The 15,752-nt window shown below is 37.0% G+C and overlaps 3 protein-coding genes across 6 annotated transcripts; 2 read left to right on the top strand and 1 right to left on the bottom strand.

Moving 5' to 3' along the window:
• The first annotated feature begins 2,330 nt into the window (after positions 1–2,330).
• Positions 2,331–6,017, top strand: LOC103409760 (2-isopropylmalate synthase A-like). Its single transcript, XM_008348555.4, has 9 exons — positions 2,331–3,084; positions 3,930–4,143; positions 4,234–4,314; positions 4,484–4,576; positions 4,802–4,888; positions 5,009–5,109; positions 5,192–5,225; positions 5,335–5,409; positions 5,487–6,017. Exons 1-9 carry the CDS (start codon positions 2,399–2,401, stop codon positions 5,535–5,537), a joined length of 1,422 nt encoding a protein of 473 aa, XP_008346777.3. The 5' UTR covers positions 2,331–2,398; the 3' UTR covers positions 5,538–6,017.
• A 499-nt stretch (positions 6,018–6,516) lies between these two features.
• Positions 6,517–9,498, bottom strand: LOC103437851 (DNA-directed RNA polymerase I subunit rpa43-like). Its single transcript, XM_008376355.4, has 6 exons — positions 9,293–9,498; positions 8,363–8,514; positions 8,061–8,170; positions 7,880–7,965; positions 7,085–7,189; positions 6,517–6,969 (listed from the first exon to the last, which is right to left on the bottom strand). Exons 1-6 carry the CDS (start codon positions 9,400–9,402, stop codon positions 6,831–6,833), a joined length of 702 nt encoding a protein of 233 aa, XP_008374577.3. The 5' UTR covers positions 9,403–9,498; the 3' UTR covers positions 6,517–6,830.
• Positions 9,499–9,605: 107 nt separating this feature from the next.
• LOC103437849 (protein FAR1-RELATED SEQUENCE 7-like) lies at positions 9,606–11,468 on the top strand. 4 transcript variants are annotated; one of them, XM_070822509.1, is made up of 3 exons: positions 9,606–9,694; positions 10,514–11,030; positions 11,189–11,468. In XM_070822509.1, the coding sequence occupies exons 2-3, from the start codon at positions 10,515–10,517 to the stop codon at positions 11,267–11,269; spliced, it is 597 nt and encodes a 198-aa protein (XP_070678610.1). In that variant the 5' UTR covers positions 9,606–9,694; position 10,514; the 3' UTR covers positions 11,270–11,468. The 4 variants fall into 4 exon arrangements, with proteins under 4 accessions (XP_070678610.1, XP_028958233.2, XP_017188182.3 ...); XM_029102400.2 differs by having other exon boundaries at positions 11,206–11,468; XM_017332693.3 differs by having other exon boundaries at positions 9,612–9,694; positions 10,492–11,030.
• Positions 11,469–15,752: the final 4,284 nt, after the last annotated feature.

Raw genomic sequence — 15,752 nt, forward strand, 5'->3', positions numbered from 1 at the left:
GGAAATAAAGTGATGGGACTGGGGTCGTAGTAGAATGGACAAGCAAATAATTTCAATGTGTAATGTCATTAAAGATATCGCTAGGATTGTAGTTAGGAGTAAATGATGGGACAGCAAAGTATCAATAATTAGGCAGATACAGATCCTCTTAACGAGCTTATTAAATTTGTAGATTAAATTTTGAAAATTAAAAGATAAGCATTGAAGTTAGGAGTAAATGATGGCACAGCAAAGTATCAATAATTAGGCAGATACAGATCCTCTTAACGTGCTCATTTCTACCATTTGGTACATGGGACGGAATGGGACGAGCTGTTCCGTCTCACGTTTGGTGCGCCTAAAAATTGTGGAACGGGTTGTCCCATGGGACGAAATTTGGCTGATTTTTCGTTTCACCTCTTCCCCCTGGAACGACATGTTCCACATCCGTGGAACACAAATTTATAACATTTTATGACAAAATTTCTCCTTATCTTTTTTAATATTTACATCATCTGTTCCGTCTTGTTCCGTCACGTCCCATCCTATTCCGTCCCGTTTGCGTACCAAACGGTACCATAATGACACATAATTTAGTTTATAAATTTTACTTACAAATTTAATCTCCTTAACATTACCAATAAAGTAATTTTTATTATAGAAAATTTTAAATCAAAGCCGTTCAATTTTTTTCATTTGAAAATCATATTTATAAAAATGTTATTCAAATCGAATATTGTTTAGTCATTCAAATGTAAGAATTAAGAAATTTGAACATTTGAATAACTAAACAATATCTAATTCAAATGATGTTTTGTTTGGATGATTTTCAAATGAAGAATAAGAAACTAAACAATCTGATTATGAACAAAAATGCGATACATCAATACGGTACAAAAATGCGATCTTTTTAGCATTCCTCATGTACAAAAAAAAAAGGCATTACAATTCCAACTCTTATCCCTCTATTCACCCCAATTATATGGCCAGCTTTCCTCCTCGGGGATAAGTATAATCGAAACTGTTCAATTTCTTATTTTTCATTTGTAGATCACCTTTACAAAAAAAAAATCATCTTGAACGGAGATCATATAGTCATTCAATCGTGTAGAACAAACAAATTGATGGTGTAGGTACCAAATAACATATTCATGATGAACTGTCAATTTATTTGATATATTTGAATGACTAAACAATCTCTAATTTGAATGATTTTTTTGTAGGAGTGATATTAAAAAAAATATTAATAAATTGAACGATTCCAATCGTTGATTTTATTCGGTCAAGATACAGTAATCCAAATAGGGATATGTGCATCCCCACATAGGAGATGCAAGTATTATCCTTTAAGTTATAAACAACATAATATAGATTAGTTACTGGCCTATGCATTATTACTATTTATTTTTTTGACATCATGAAGTCATTCATTGGAGTCTAGTCTATGCATTATTACTATTTATTTTTTTCTAAATCTGGTATGCGTATTATTCTTTTTTTTGGTAAGACTAGCCTATGCATTAGAGAATTTTTTCAGGTGACCGGAACCTCACATCACCATAGACAGTTCGTGTACCCATCCAATTGGAGGATTCCAGTCCCCCACCAAAGAATCTATGTGATTTAGTTTTTAACAAAATCAATTAAACAAAAACTAAACCCAAAAAATAGAACATCTCGACTGCCGAGCCAACATCACCATGGACAACCGACAGCTGGAATACGGATTTGGATCCTCTCCTGAGCTAATGGAGAGGATCCTCCTGACTCATCATCTTGGACCGTTGGATTTTTATCTAACGGCTATAATTATTATAACTTTAAAGAGACATCGCTATAATTATTATAACTTTAAAGAGACATCTCTGTTTGTAGTCGTTGGATAAAAATCCAACGGCCCAAGATGATGGGTCAGGAGGATCCTCTCCATTAGCTCAGGAGAGGATCCAAATCCCTGGAATACTACCTTCAGTGAAATGAGAGTGCATTTTTGCTCACCATTATATTTATCACTATTAGATGAATTTAAATTTTGAAATTTGTGCTTATCCACTACACGAATCTCGAAATTCAAATCCATCTAACGGTGATAAATAGTGTGGTGAGCATATACCACACTAAATGGTGGTGAGCAAAAATGCGCCCTTTTTCAGTATGACTGGAACACGGTATGATACATCATGTGTCACTATATAAATGGTGAGATATGTGTACTAAAAAATTAATAACTTAAAAAATAAAATTTACAACCACTTATATAAAAACACGTGATGCACTATTCATATTCCAGTTTGTTGCTGCACTAACTATTTTGCCAAGTAAGATTACATTCCTTTAAAATGGGCAAAGTGCAAAGCTATGCCATTGCGATATACACACTACACACAAAGGAGAGAAAGCTTTGGTTTTTGTACACACCATGGCCTTCTCAGCAGAAAATCTTCTTTTCATCGCATCAACATCCCCAGTTTCCATAATCAGACATTCAAAACCCACAAACTCCAACATAGACACCACCCTCTTGCTCAAACCCTCATCACTCTTCCCTCTCTCACAACAACGCGCCATCTTGAGGACAAACAAGCGCTGCTCCGCTCTCTCCCAATCCCCCACTCACCCCGAATACATTCCCAACCGAATCCCAAACGAAAACTATGTACGAGTCGTGGACACGACCCTACGGGACGGAGAACAAGCTGCGGGGGCGTCCATGACTCGGCTAGAAAAGCTGGCCATTGCACACCAGCTGGCGAAGCTAAGAGTGGATGTGATCGAGGCGGGGTTCCCGGCTTCGTCCAAATATGATTCGGAGACAGTGAAGCGAATAGCAAAAGAGGTTGGAAGCCGTGTTGACGAGTGCGGCTACGTGCCTGTCATATCTGCATATTGTAGGTGCGTTCGTAGCGACGTTGACGCTGCATGGGAGTCGGTGAAGGACGCGACGCGCCCGCGCCTATGCATATTCATATCAACCAGCGAAATCCACATGAAGTATAAGCTGAACAAGACTGCCGATCAAGTTCTCGAACTCGCGAAGGAGTCGGTGAGGTATGCCAGAAGCCTTGGAGCTCAGGACATTACGTTTGTCTGTGAAGACGCTGGAAGGTGGTTAACTCTCTATCTCGTTCTTTCCAAAAACAATTTATATGAAACCGATTTACTATCACATAATGTTCTAATTTAATAAAGTAAAGATATGTGAAGAGATACCTACACATCACATTATACTAAAAATAAGACTTTAGCCCTGAAATTTAACTTATTTCACATAGAACTTGACATAAATTTTTTAGTCGAATAAAACCCATTGACTAAATTCCACATGAGCAAATTCATTAACACTATTTGGATGAGGAAAATAAACTTAAAATTTGAATAAAAGTCAGAATTTATAAATTGACATACACCAATTTCCTTGTTTGGATTCATAAATATAGAAATTTAGAATTTCGGCATGGAAAAAAAAATTGGAATTTGGGACCTTCAATTCCTCAGTTTAAATTTTATGTAAATATGTGTAATTTCCCAATTTCTATGATTGAAAGTTTAAAAATAAAAAATTCCGCATTCAATTTCATTGTTCTTTTCCGTCATTTTAATATTCACAAATTCTAAAAAATAAAATCCCATCATTTCACCAAACAAGAAAATTCACAAATTCTAGAAAATAAAATCACGTCATTTCTTTATCCAAACATAGTGTAATTATGTTTGACCTTACAAATATTTAAAACAAAAATCAAAAGAATAATAGTCCACTATCCACCAAACTAATAGTTAGGCCATGTAAACCTGAGTATTGAAAGTCAACTATATCAGTATACTTCTTGTTCGAACTTTTGAATCCTCTTATATAATTTAGACTAATTTAATGTAAACTGTCCCTCGTAAAAAAGAAGGATCGGGCTTAAAAACTAATTGATTATATGCTTTTAATTAATCTGAATTAGGTCTGAGAAGGAGTTTCTATATCGAATATATGGGGAAGCTATCAAGGCCGGAGCAACAACTTTAACATTCACAGACACTGTTGGCTACAATTTCCCCAGCGAAGTGGAGCAATTTGTTAAGGACTTGAAAGCCAATGTAATAGGGATCGAAAATGCAATCCTATCCATGCATTGCCATAACGATTTTGGTCTCGCTAATGCCAATACAATAGCAGTATGCGCACGCTTCACTCTTGTACTGAATTCAAAATTCATCGGTCTCTCTCAGTACCTCTTGAATTTTAATATTGTTTACATACTATAGGGGGCATATGCTGGTGCCAGACAAGTTGAAGTTACAATCAATGGCATTGGTGAGAGGGCTGGAAATGCTTCATTAGAGGAGGTAAATCTCTATTTTTGTCATCAATATACAATTATTGCTCATATTATGTAATCTTATAAGAAAAGATCTTACTTTGACAAAAAAAGGATGGAATAAACTAGCAATTATCTGATCAATGATCTAAATCAACAGTCTAACTATAACTTCATGTTTGTTCCTACACGTAAAGTTTGTGATGGCCGTCAAAACTCGTGGTAAGGACATACTTGGGGGACTTCATACAGGAATAAATACAAAGCATATAATAGCCACCAGCAAGATGGTAATTCTTCTTCTTCGTTTGTTTCCTTATATTTACCTGGTTAGTTTGGTTGGTCTTGGGAGCAGCCTCTCCATAAAATGGAGGTAAGGTTAGCCGACATTCACCTCTCCCAGACCTTGCGTAAAGCGGGAGCCTTGTGCACTGGGTACGACATTTTTTTTTTTTTAGTTTGGTTGGTCTGATTTACTGAAATGTTAAAACTCTTTGCATGCACTAATTAATAAGGTGGAAGAGTACAGCGGATTATCTGTACAACCACATAAGGCTATAGTTGGAGCTAATATTTTCTCTCATGCCAGTGGAATTCACCAGGTTATATTTCCATATTAACTTTTATTTTGCAGTTGAAATATATAAATAAATGATTTCATAAAATACACATATATATGCATATATAGAAAGAGAGAAATCTCCTCTGTGTGTGTGTTTTAGGATGGAGTTCTTAAAAACAAGAGCACCTATGAGATTATTTTGGCTGAAGATATTGGCTACGTCCATTCTAATGACGATGGCATTGTCCTAGGAAAGCACAGGTTTGTAATAAAGGATAATACTTGCGTCAATCTCATAAGTATCAATTAGTGTTTAAACATCTCACATTATATTTTTCTACAGTGGCCGTCATGCTTTGAAGTCTCGCCTCTTGCAGGTATTAATCGAAAATTATTTCTGATTTTTTTTGTTTGAACTTAATATTATATGATGAAAATAAATTCTCTACAGTAATTGCTTTTTTTGTTTTTATTGGTATTATTCAGCTTGGCCATGATCTGGACGAAAAGAAATTTCACGAGGTGTTTGAACATTTCAAGTCATTGGCTGAGACAAAGAAGGTAACAATGAATTAAGTCGATAAATAATCTTAATATGCCGTCAAGTCCTTATGATTGATTGGTTTTGCACATTGCAGAGTCTTACGAATGAGGACCTAGAATCATTGGTTTATCAGGTGGCCATTTAATTCCCTAGCCGCCAAAGAGAAAATCCTCCATTGTCGATTCTGGGCTCGGAGACAATCCTTCTTGATCCCTTTCCTATCTTCCCCTCTTTTCTTATATTATTTTATAAGCATTTTCATTTAGCAGTTGTGGTTGCTCTTTCGATCTAATGAAGAGAGCCTTCATGGTCGTAGCCGGTCTCTCACTCAGTCGATGAGTGCTGTGTGCGCGCTTTTTTGTGGCTTGTACACTTGAAAAGAGACTATTAGTAGGAAGCTAAACCTTTATTGAAGGTGAGTCATAGCCGGGCTTCTTTGCTGATAATTTCAAGATCATAAGAGGGTGGTGTGGTACTTTCTTCATAGTGCCTTCACGGTGGTTATTGCAAGGTTCAATCCTCATGAGTGTTATCTTTCATGTTAGTTGAATTAAAATCATTTGTGGCTCAAGAATTGTATTTTAATTATTTGAATTTTTAATTGTAGACTTGTGGTGTTTTTGGATTTCCGATTGATTTTTTTCCCAGGTAAGGTTTGCTATTGGGATCACGTTTAACATGCCTATTCCATATAAGTTGTCGATCGTTGTTAATAAAATTTCATTCCATCTCAAAAACGGTGGCCATGTAAATCTAATGTTCTTCTATGCCATGACATAACATTAATGCACTTACCTTTCACTTTAGTTTTTTCTTCTTTTTTTTTTGTTTTTTTTTTGTTTTTTTTTTGTTTTTTTTTTTAAACAATAAATTTTGTCAGATTAGATGTTAAATTAGCCACCGACGGGGTTCAAACACATGCCGTCATGCAAAAACTCAACTCATTTCCATCACAATGGTAAAGGGCCACTTACTTGCACCTTTAACTTTGGGCTTTGGATTTGATAAGGGTTTTTTATGTTTCTCTTCAACAAATGTTACTGGCAGTCACCCATGCACGAAACAAGTATCCACCAGTCAAAGTTGAGGTACAGTTAGTTCATAAAACGAGCAAAGAGCCTCAATTTCGTTGCTTGAAAATACATAACCTCAGAGATTGATGATTCTTCATGATCTACAAAAACATTATACAACACACTTTCAAAGTTGTAAAACCAAAATACCAAGATGTTTTTTGTCATCCAAGAATTTTGTACCAGTGTTTTTTGTCATCCAATAATTGGAGTAATTTACTTGCATGCGACCCTGCCTCCTCTATCTGGATCAACTAATTAGCTCACATGCCTTTGTCTAGTTCAGAAACATAGCACTGATTCTACTGGTAATCAAAATATCACCTGAAAACGACCAAAATCGTGTAAAGATCGGACAGCAGTCTTCACGACTCTTCTCGTGTTTTGTGTTTCTTTGACTTCTTGACATGATGGTCATTATTGACTGAAACTGTTTCGGCACTGGTTCTACTAGGCTCTTGCAGAACTGATTCTCCATCGTTTCCCTTCCTCCTCTTAGCACTCCTGAAAATTTTTTCAACAATTACAATGCAGAATCTACTTTTTTTTCTTTTCCAAAATGGATTATATACTTTTAAATACAAACTCTTTCAAGTTAAATCCAAGGTCAGAGAAATACCCATCCGTTAGTGAAGTATCTTCCATTTGTTTATCCAACCAGAGAATGTTTCCTGTGTGAGCAGGAAGCAAGGAACCATAAATGTACAGTGTTTCCTCATCCACACTGCAAGCGTAATGCAAATGCAATGTTATGGAAGTACGTACACAAGTAACAAACACTTTTTGCAAAACGAAGTACAATAAAAAACAAATGTATCACTTAGTTGAGAAGCTACAATGTAACAAAATGAGTACCTAACCATGTATATACTGCACGAAAGTTTAGTCAACTAGATTTTTTTTTAGTTTACAAGATATGCAGAATCCCCACAATATGAACACTTAAGCATACATCCTACCTCTCCATCATCACTTTTTCATGACTCAAGCATCTAATTCACAAATCTCGAAAATGATTGTGAGTTGTGACCTTTTGGAGTACAGTTTAGAATGTGTTACAAATTGGCTTTAAAACCGAAATCCACATTAATTGACAAGGTAAGGGAGGAGGGAGGGTGGGTTTGGGAAGGAGGATGCCTAAAAGAACGAAAACAGCATTCCACGGTAAAATAAAGAAAAGAGTATACCACTAAGAGCAATGCTAGAGTGACCATTTTCAGACCACATTCTGTGGCAGGTGGGGTTAACTTATGGCATCAACCATTATGACCAGTTGGTAACTGATTGAACACCTGCCAGTGCCACATGATGTTGATTACTCATGCGGTTCAAAAATGCAGTCTCTTCAGCATTGCTCCTACCAAATATCAGTTTTCTTTCAAATCATAAAAAGGTAATTATAATCAAAGGTCACCTTTTGACTACTAGTCGTATCATGGTTCCAACTTTAATTACATGCCGCTTGTGGGATCTGCTAACAAATAATTGCTTGCCATGTTTCTAAGAGAAGATTGGTACACCAGAAGGAAGATGAATTACTATTGGAAAGATTAAGGATAACAACATTGAAACACAATGATGAAGAAGACTCTTACAGATTTATATCGAAATTCCTCACGAATATCTTTGCCTGTTATGATGGCAGATGAGAAGCCAAGAATAATGACATGAATTGATTCTTGTTTGACTTTCACAACCTTTCCTTCTGCAGTGGCAGAACGTCACAAATCAATCAGCAGGATCAACATTAGTGGATACAAATGCATGTGTATCATTTGATACAGAATGAATTTTTAATTCATAACAAAATAAATCAAATTTTGAGCATAATATCCTTGAAAGGGATAAAATTTGTATGTCTGTTACTTTATTAGTTAACGCAGAACAAGAATACTACCTACAAGCATATCGGGCTTTGGAGAATAAAGTAATAACTTTGCTTTTAGCCTGACAGTAAAGTAGGGATGAACACCGGGAAGAATCTTTGCTTCCTTATCTAAGATGTTGAATTCATAAGCCAATACAATACCCTCAAATGTATCATTGTACCTGCATGAGAAACCAGAGACAGAAAATTAAATTCCCAAGTTGCTAAGACATAAAAAACACGTGAAACAGAATATTATTCCAAAGAGAGCGACAAACACCCTCAACACTTGACCAATACAGACCAAGCCGACTGTTGAATTTGGAGGGTTACAGTAAAAAAACAAATCCAAAAACAATGTATGAAGATATCATTCTTAACTCTGAATCCCCGATAAATTAGCTTTCATTTGCACTCTTTCTTAAGCAAATTACTTGTTTGTTGCAAGATATTGTCGGAACATTTCAGAAATACAAAAAAATGGGGAACAAAGTCTGTTTCTGTTTGAAGTTCCGACTAAATAATTGGTACTTTTCAAACATAGTCTCCAAAAAGCTCATGTTTTTATTGGGAACTTTAACTCAACTGACTCTAATGAATTAGCTCTCAATCATACTCTTTCTTCAGCAAATTACTTATTTGTTGCAAGGCAGAGTCCAAACAACGGCATACATTGTGGGAACATTCAGAAGTTACAACAAAATGGGTGGCAAACTTCTGCTTCTCTTTGAAACACCGAACGAGTAACCCGGTATTTCACAAACAGAGTCTCCAAAAAGCTCATGCTTTTTTTCTAAATTCAACACAACTGACTCAGCCAACACAAAAAAAGGAAAAACCCCTACGAATAATCCTTACGCGAGCAACATCGAAACCAATCGTACAAACAGTATCAAGCTTCCAAATCCTTAAAATAATCAAAATTTTGAAAAATTAAAGAAAGGGTTGCTGAGAAAGTACCTCAAAAGCATCGAGCTGAGCTCGCGCAGGATTGCTTTGTGGACATTGTTGCTCGTCGACGGATGCAAATACACCACCAAATTGGTATCCGAAACGCTCAGCCCCTCCATTGAGCGCCCCCCAAACCAAACCGGAGCTAGGGTTTTTGCGACTATGGCGGAGAGCCTAAAACCCTAGCAGAGCGCTGGAACGTTGATGGGTTTATTCAAAATTTCACACTTTATTTGGGCCGGGCCAAAGTTGGGCCGCAGTATTCAAACTTGGGTCATAACTCATAAGTGGGAGGTGGGTCCCACACCGTTAAATCAGAGCCGTCAAAATATGTTTGTAGATCAAGAGAAACTGGAGTGTCTCAAATTTCTTCTCGGGCAAGAGGTTAGAGACGAGCGTGAATGGAAGCATGTAAGTTTTCATCTGGGCTTTGATAATTGAGCTTATTTAACTAAAAGTAGTAATTTTTTCGATTAAAAATGATAATTGCGATTAAAGCCTTTCCTTTGGATTATTTGTGGGCTGGGGATATGCAGAAAATTGGATTAAATTAAAGCTTGTGTTGCAGTGTTAGCCTCTACTCGAATATTTATTGGGAAAATTAGTAAAATTTCTGCAATTTTTAATATCTGATTTTCTAGGTTTGGATTGCTTTTATGTGATGCTGTTAATTTTGGGGGGTTAGTCTTTTGGACCCTTTTTCTTCCACCTAAATTTGTTGGCTTTCGATTCATCGGATGTTAAAGTTTTAATCTTGGCAGAAGCCTGAATCATCTGCATTGTGATTTAGAATTATGATTGGTGTAAATTGAAATTCATGAAAATCGCACTTTCGAAAAGAAACTGGGTGGGTTTGTGTATAACTTATCTGCATACGAATGACCCCAACACATTCGTTCTCAGTTTCATATGTCCGAATGAGTGGAGTTATTGCCTATCATATGACTAGCAAAAACCGACACTCGCGTGTATAAGTTTTTAGGAGGATGCAATGCGTGAGGACACGTATTCCCTATCGATGGATACTTGTGAAGATGATGAATTTAATTTTTTGTGTTCATTTCTCTTTTTTGCTTGTGGAATTTTCCATTTCAATTTCCCTGTGGTTTGATGCTTTGATTTTGCATTGCGAACGTGCATCACATCCATTAACTTGCATTGGTTCTGTAAATATGGTTTATATTCGTGAGATATTGTGAACTTCACAGCTTATGCAATTGAGAATTACAGAATGACTGCAGATCCTACTCCAATGGAGTCTGAAGCGGATTTGAACAAGCCGGTTGTGGAGAGTTCAGTTGAAAGGGATGTTCCAAACAATGAAAGTGGAGAAATGCTAGATTCAAACAATGGGACAGAGTTGATTGAAAATGATGTAAATGGTATCCTAGAACCTTATGTTGGAATGGAGTTTGACTCCGAAGAGGCTGTCAAGGAATACTATGATGCATATGCCACTCGTGTGGGTTTTAGAATCCGTGTTGGTAACTTCCATCGTTCAAATCGTGATGGATCCATCAACAGTCGTAAGTTTCTTTGTAACAAAGAAGGTTTTCGTAACAATAAGAAGTCAAAGAGGGGTGAAGTAAGGAGGTCGAGGGAGGAAACTAGGGAGGGCTGCAAGGCAATGATTATGGCTAGGAAAGAGAAGTCCGGGAAGTGGGTTGTTACAAAGCTTGAAATAAGACATTGTCATCCTATGTGGATTTCTAGAGGCAAGAAAGTCACCATTCCGGCTCCATCACAGGTAGTTGCTTTAACAAAAAAGTGAGAGTTTTTTAATACATGAATGAATTTATGAATCATATTTCATGGGGAGCTTCTGAAATCGTAGTGTAACAAATAGACCTTTGATTGATTTCGAACTTCTGAGTTCTCCAATATGATACATTTATATAATAACAGATATCATGTGCTTACAGGATGAGAAAGACAAGAAAATTCGTGAGCTATCTGCAGAGCTTTATCGGGCGAACCAACAGTTAGCAGAGTGCAGAAAAACACTTGAAATGGTTCTAAAAGAGGTAGACCAACACGCAGACTGCCTTACTAAAAGTGTTCAAAATATAGTTAAGAATGTAAAAGAGATTGAAGACAAGGATCGAGAGAAATTATAACATTCTTAGTTATAACAGTATAACTTATATCATTAACATTCTTAGTTATAACAGTATAACTTATATCATATCTCCTACCATGCTAATTAAAATGGCCGGATTTGCTAGGCTTTTTAGACAGTCTAGTAGATGAAAGAAGAGATGGTAGCCTTATTGCTAATTGCTAGGTTCTGTATCATTTTATATACAATTTTCATTGGTTAAATAGAAAAGCTCCCTCCGGTAATGTGGGATGACCTCCAGCTTTAGTATGTTGTGATGCTGACCTGTTATTCAGTAGCTCAAAGGTATGAAAGCGAAATGCAGTTATGCAAGGACGAGGTTCCTGGTGCCCGCAGATGCCATTCTCTTTCACACAGGTGCAGACATCGGTGTCAGCATTGGAATTGGTTGAATGGCTGGACCGTATGAGGCCTTGCATAGCCGAAGCCTGGTATGGTCACGGAAAGTCCTGAATAACTTGAAGGGAGATACTTCGGTCATTCCCTTGGTTGCACAATTTCTACTTACCTGCTAATCACAGTTTGACATCAAGTACAAAAAAAATGTTCTTGTGTTTTTATAGTTGGGGGGTGGTAACTGATTTTTCCGTTGGGACGTCGATATTAGGAAAATAAGAGCTTCTTTTTCCTTTATCTTGAATCCTTCTCTCGTTGGCCAGTATGAGAAATGACCTCAATGTGTGCACCACCACCACCACCAGTATCGTAACCGGTAGCAAAAGTCTGGGACTTTTTCGTTTTAAGGATCTGACAATGTTTCCATTTTCTAAGGACAAAGAAAGGGATCCGGGGGCTTTATGATAGTAGAAAGGGGAGTGGGACGATCCGCCGAATTCACATTAGAAATTGACAACGTCAACGCAAACGAAATCTTGAATTGTGTATAGAAACAAGACGAACCACTTCTATTCTTCGAGCTGAGGTATATGAAGAATGGCTTTTTGGTCCCTTTCATTTCATCCAGTGGTCGGGACATTGTCTTTTCGTGTAGAAGATACGGGTTCGATTCTCGTGAGGGATAGGTATTCATTCCTGGCCGCTTTTGGTTAGTGTTCATTGTTGAGTGATCGCTCGCTATTTGGCTAGAAAAGGTGGTATGGAAGCTTCTTCTCTACCAAAATTAACTTGGCTCCTCAATTCGTATGTAACCGATTTATATAACTTTATGTTTATGATCGGAACTGTTCATATTATAAATCGCTCTCTGTAATGATCATCTCTGCAAAAAAAAAAAAATCAATTAAATAGGAAATTTGGTCATCCAAATGTACAAAACAGATGGAATGATTCGGTAAAAAAATCACGAACCATTTATCTATTTGTTACTATTGATTGACTAAACAACCTTAGTTCTAATTGAGTTTTTTAGAGATGACCTTTATAGAGATATATAATATAAACACGAAAATTTGTAAATCAACTGTTAAGTGAATTGAGGAGGAACTCCTCAATCTTGAGGAGCCAAGCCTTAGCTTTATCTTAGAGAAACGAAGATATCAATGATGAGAGAACTCATATGGTCCAGTAGTTCATTCAATTCCAATAGCCGATGTTGACGCCAACGCCTCGGTGAAAGAGAACGGTTGTACCTCCAGCCACCGGAAATCTCGTGCTTGCATAACTACATTGGTGTTCCGTACATTTTAGCTACTGAATAACTTGAAGGAAAGTACCCGGCTCCTTCATTTGGAATGTTAAAAACCCGCTAATCAGAGTTTAACACTATATGTGAACCTTTATTATTGTGTATGGCTTAACTTTCAACAACGTTAATTAAGGCCTTCTCCTTGCAAATCTTATTGACCAAAAAAAGGAATATGGCTTCTAATTTCCAGTCATTTTAATTTTGTGAACAATGCTTTTGGTGCATCATGGTACCGTTTAGTACGCAGACGGGACGGGACGGGACGGAACGGATGTTCTGTGTTATGTTTGGTAAGCGCAGAACGGAACATGACTTTTATACCGTTCTGCGTTTGGTATCGCATGGACGGAACGGAACCAAAAGATTAAAATGACTAAAACACCCATGTTCCGTCTATTATTTGATAGTATCTGTGTGTGATATGTCTTAAACCATGTACTGATTTGTTGCAATTCTACTATTTTCTGCTTTATTAATGGAGTTCGCAGCCCAGTCATCAAAAGGATAACCCTGGATTTATCTCATTTCCCTGAGGAATTATCTCCCATCAGGTTAATTATAGTATCAATTTCATTTGGCACTGTATTCTGCGATATTGTTGCATGAAAAAACTAAACATTTTATAAAGCACAGACTAGAGTCAAGACACTGAACTCTTTGTTACAATTTGTAATAATATCTGTTGTTTCTCTATATTAAGTAAATTGTGAGCTATTAGAATGCTAACAAATTTGATAATTAACAAAACCCAGTAATTAACACAACCCAAATCAGCAACAAAAGATAAAAAAGCAAACCCGAATTAATTAAACCCAGAAAATTTTCAAACCAAACGCAAAAGAATGAAACAAAACGACCACACAAAAAAATTGAATCAGAAAAGATTCATCAATTAAAGTAAAAAAATGAGATTCAACAAGCTATCAATCGCAACCTGGGTCGATCTGCAGTGCGACAGTAGCTGCTGCGTGTTGGCTGGGTGCAGTCGACGGCTACGGGAGAAGATGAGGCAGTCGACGGCTACGGGAGAAGATCTGCAGTGCGACAGTAGCTGCTGCGTGCTGGCTGGGTGCAGTCGACGGCTGCGGAAGAAGATGAGGAGGAAGAGAGAGCAGCGGCAGAGAATGGAGGTCTTACGAGAAGAGAGAGCAGTGGCTGAGAAAGGTAGGGTTTGTTTTTAGGATATAGATGGTGTAAATATTGAAAAAGACGGGGTAATTTTGTCTTAAAATGTTAAAAATTTCTGTTCCACATCTGTGGAACAACTTGTTCCGGGGGTGGAGGTGGAACAAAAAATGACCCCAAATTTGTCCTGCGGAACAGCTTGTTCCACCCATTTTAGGCGTGCCAAACGTGGAACTGAACATCTCGTCTCGTTCTGTCCCGTCACATCCTACATACCAAACGCACCCCATATGTAATCAAATTATCAAACTGTAGCCGATTAAAGGTTTGTACTCATTTTCTTTTTGGAGTTTTTATCACAAATGATTTTTGAAATTAACTTTATTCATCATTTTGGTCTTTCAATTTGAAAATCAATCAATGTTGTTCTTGAAATTTATTACCACACATCTATTTGGTCCTTGCCGTTTGATTCTGTCAAATTTTATGTTAATTTGATGACATAGCAAACCCAGAGTCCACACAATCAATTTTTGAAATTTAAAAAACTAGGAAAAGCCTGCAGATTCTGTTGGCTGCTTCCTTTGCCTAGTTTTATTATTAGCACGTTTAGGTTATTAGCTTTGATTTTCCCAAATGTAATGCTGTACTGAATTGCTTCTTATATCGGTGAGATGAATCTGATATATGTTGTTTCAGTCTTTGTTTTAGATTTTTTTCATTTGCATCGAGACACTTGTGTTTTCTTTTTTAGGTTTATTTAATTTCTAAATTATTTTAGTTCCATGTGACGCTCAATTATTACCGTGTGGACTCCATATTTGTTAAGTTATCAATATAAGAAAATTTAACAAGATCAAACGGCAAGGACCACATTAATATACGGTGACCAGGGTATTCGTGGTCCAAAATAATAAACGATAAATAACAGTAAATTAAGGATGAGACTTTTTGGTACTTTTGATGAACAAAACAGCTGCGGCGATGGAATTTGGGACGGATACGTAGTATCTCTCTAGATCTAGCAAAGCAAAAGACCCCCTAACGTAATTCGAATGGGGGCTAACCGTTGAGTCCACCCTAGCCTCGCAGGGCGGGCCCCCTCGATTTCAAGCCCTAGCTTATGGCTAGTAAATTTTAGGAATGACATTACAACAACAAAGTCTTTTCCCACTAAGTGGAGTCGATTATATGAATTCTAGAACGTCATTGTGCTCGGTTCTGTGTTACGTCTTCCGTTATATCCAAATACTCCAAGTCTTTTCTTAGAGTCTCTTCCAAAGTCTTTCTAGGTCTTCATCTACCCCATCGGCCTTGAATCTCTATATCGTAATTGCATCTTCCAACCGGAGCATTTGTAGGCCTTCGTTTCACATGTCCAAACCACCGTAACCGATTTTCTCTCATCTTTCTCGTGTGCCCACACATACAACGAAGCATTTTCATCTCCACAAGTCTCATTTTATGTACGTGTTGATGCTTCACCGCCCAACATTCCATGCCATAAAACATTGTTGGCTTTATTGCTATCCTATAAAATTTTCTCTTGAGCTTTAGGAAGGACATTGATTAATTTAAAT

The sequence above is a fragment of the Malus domestica genome, chromosome 05 (assembly GCF_042453785.1).
Source record: "Malus domestica chromosome 05, GDT2T_hap1".
Classification (NCBI taxonomy): domain Eukaryota; kingdom Viridiplantae; phylum Streptophyta; class Magnoliopsida; order Rosales; family Rosaceae; genus Malus; species Malus domestica.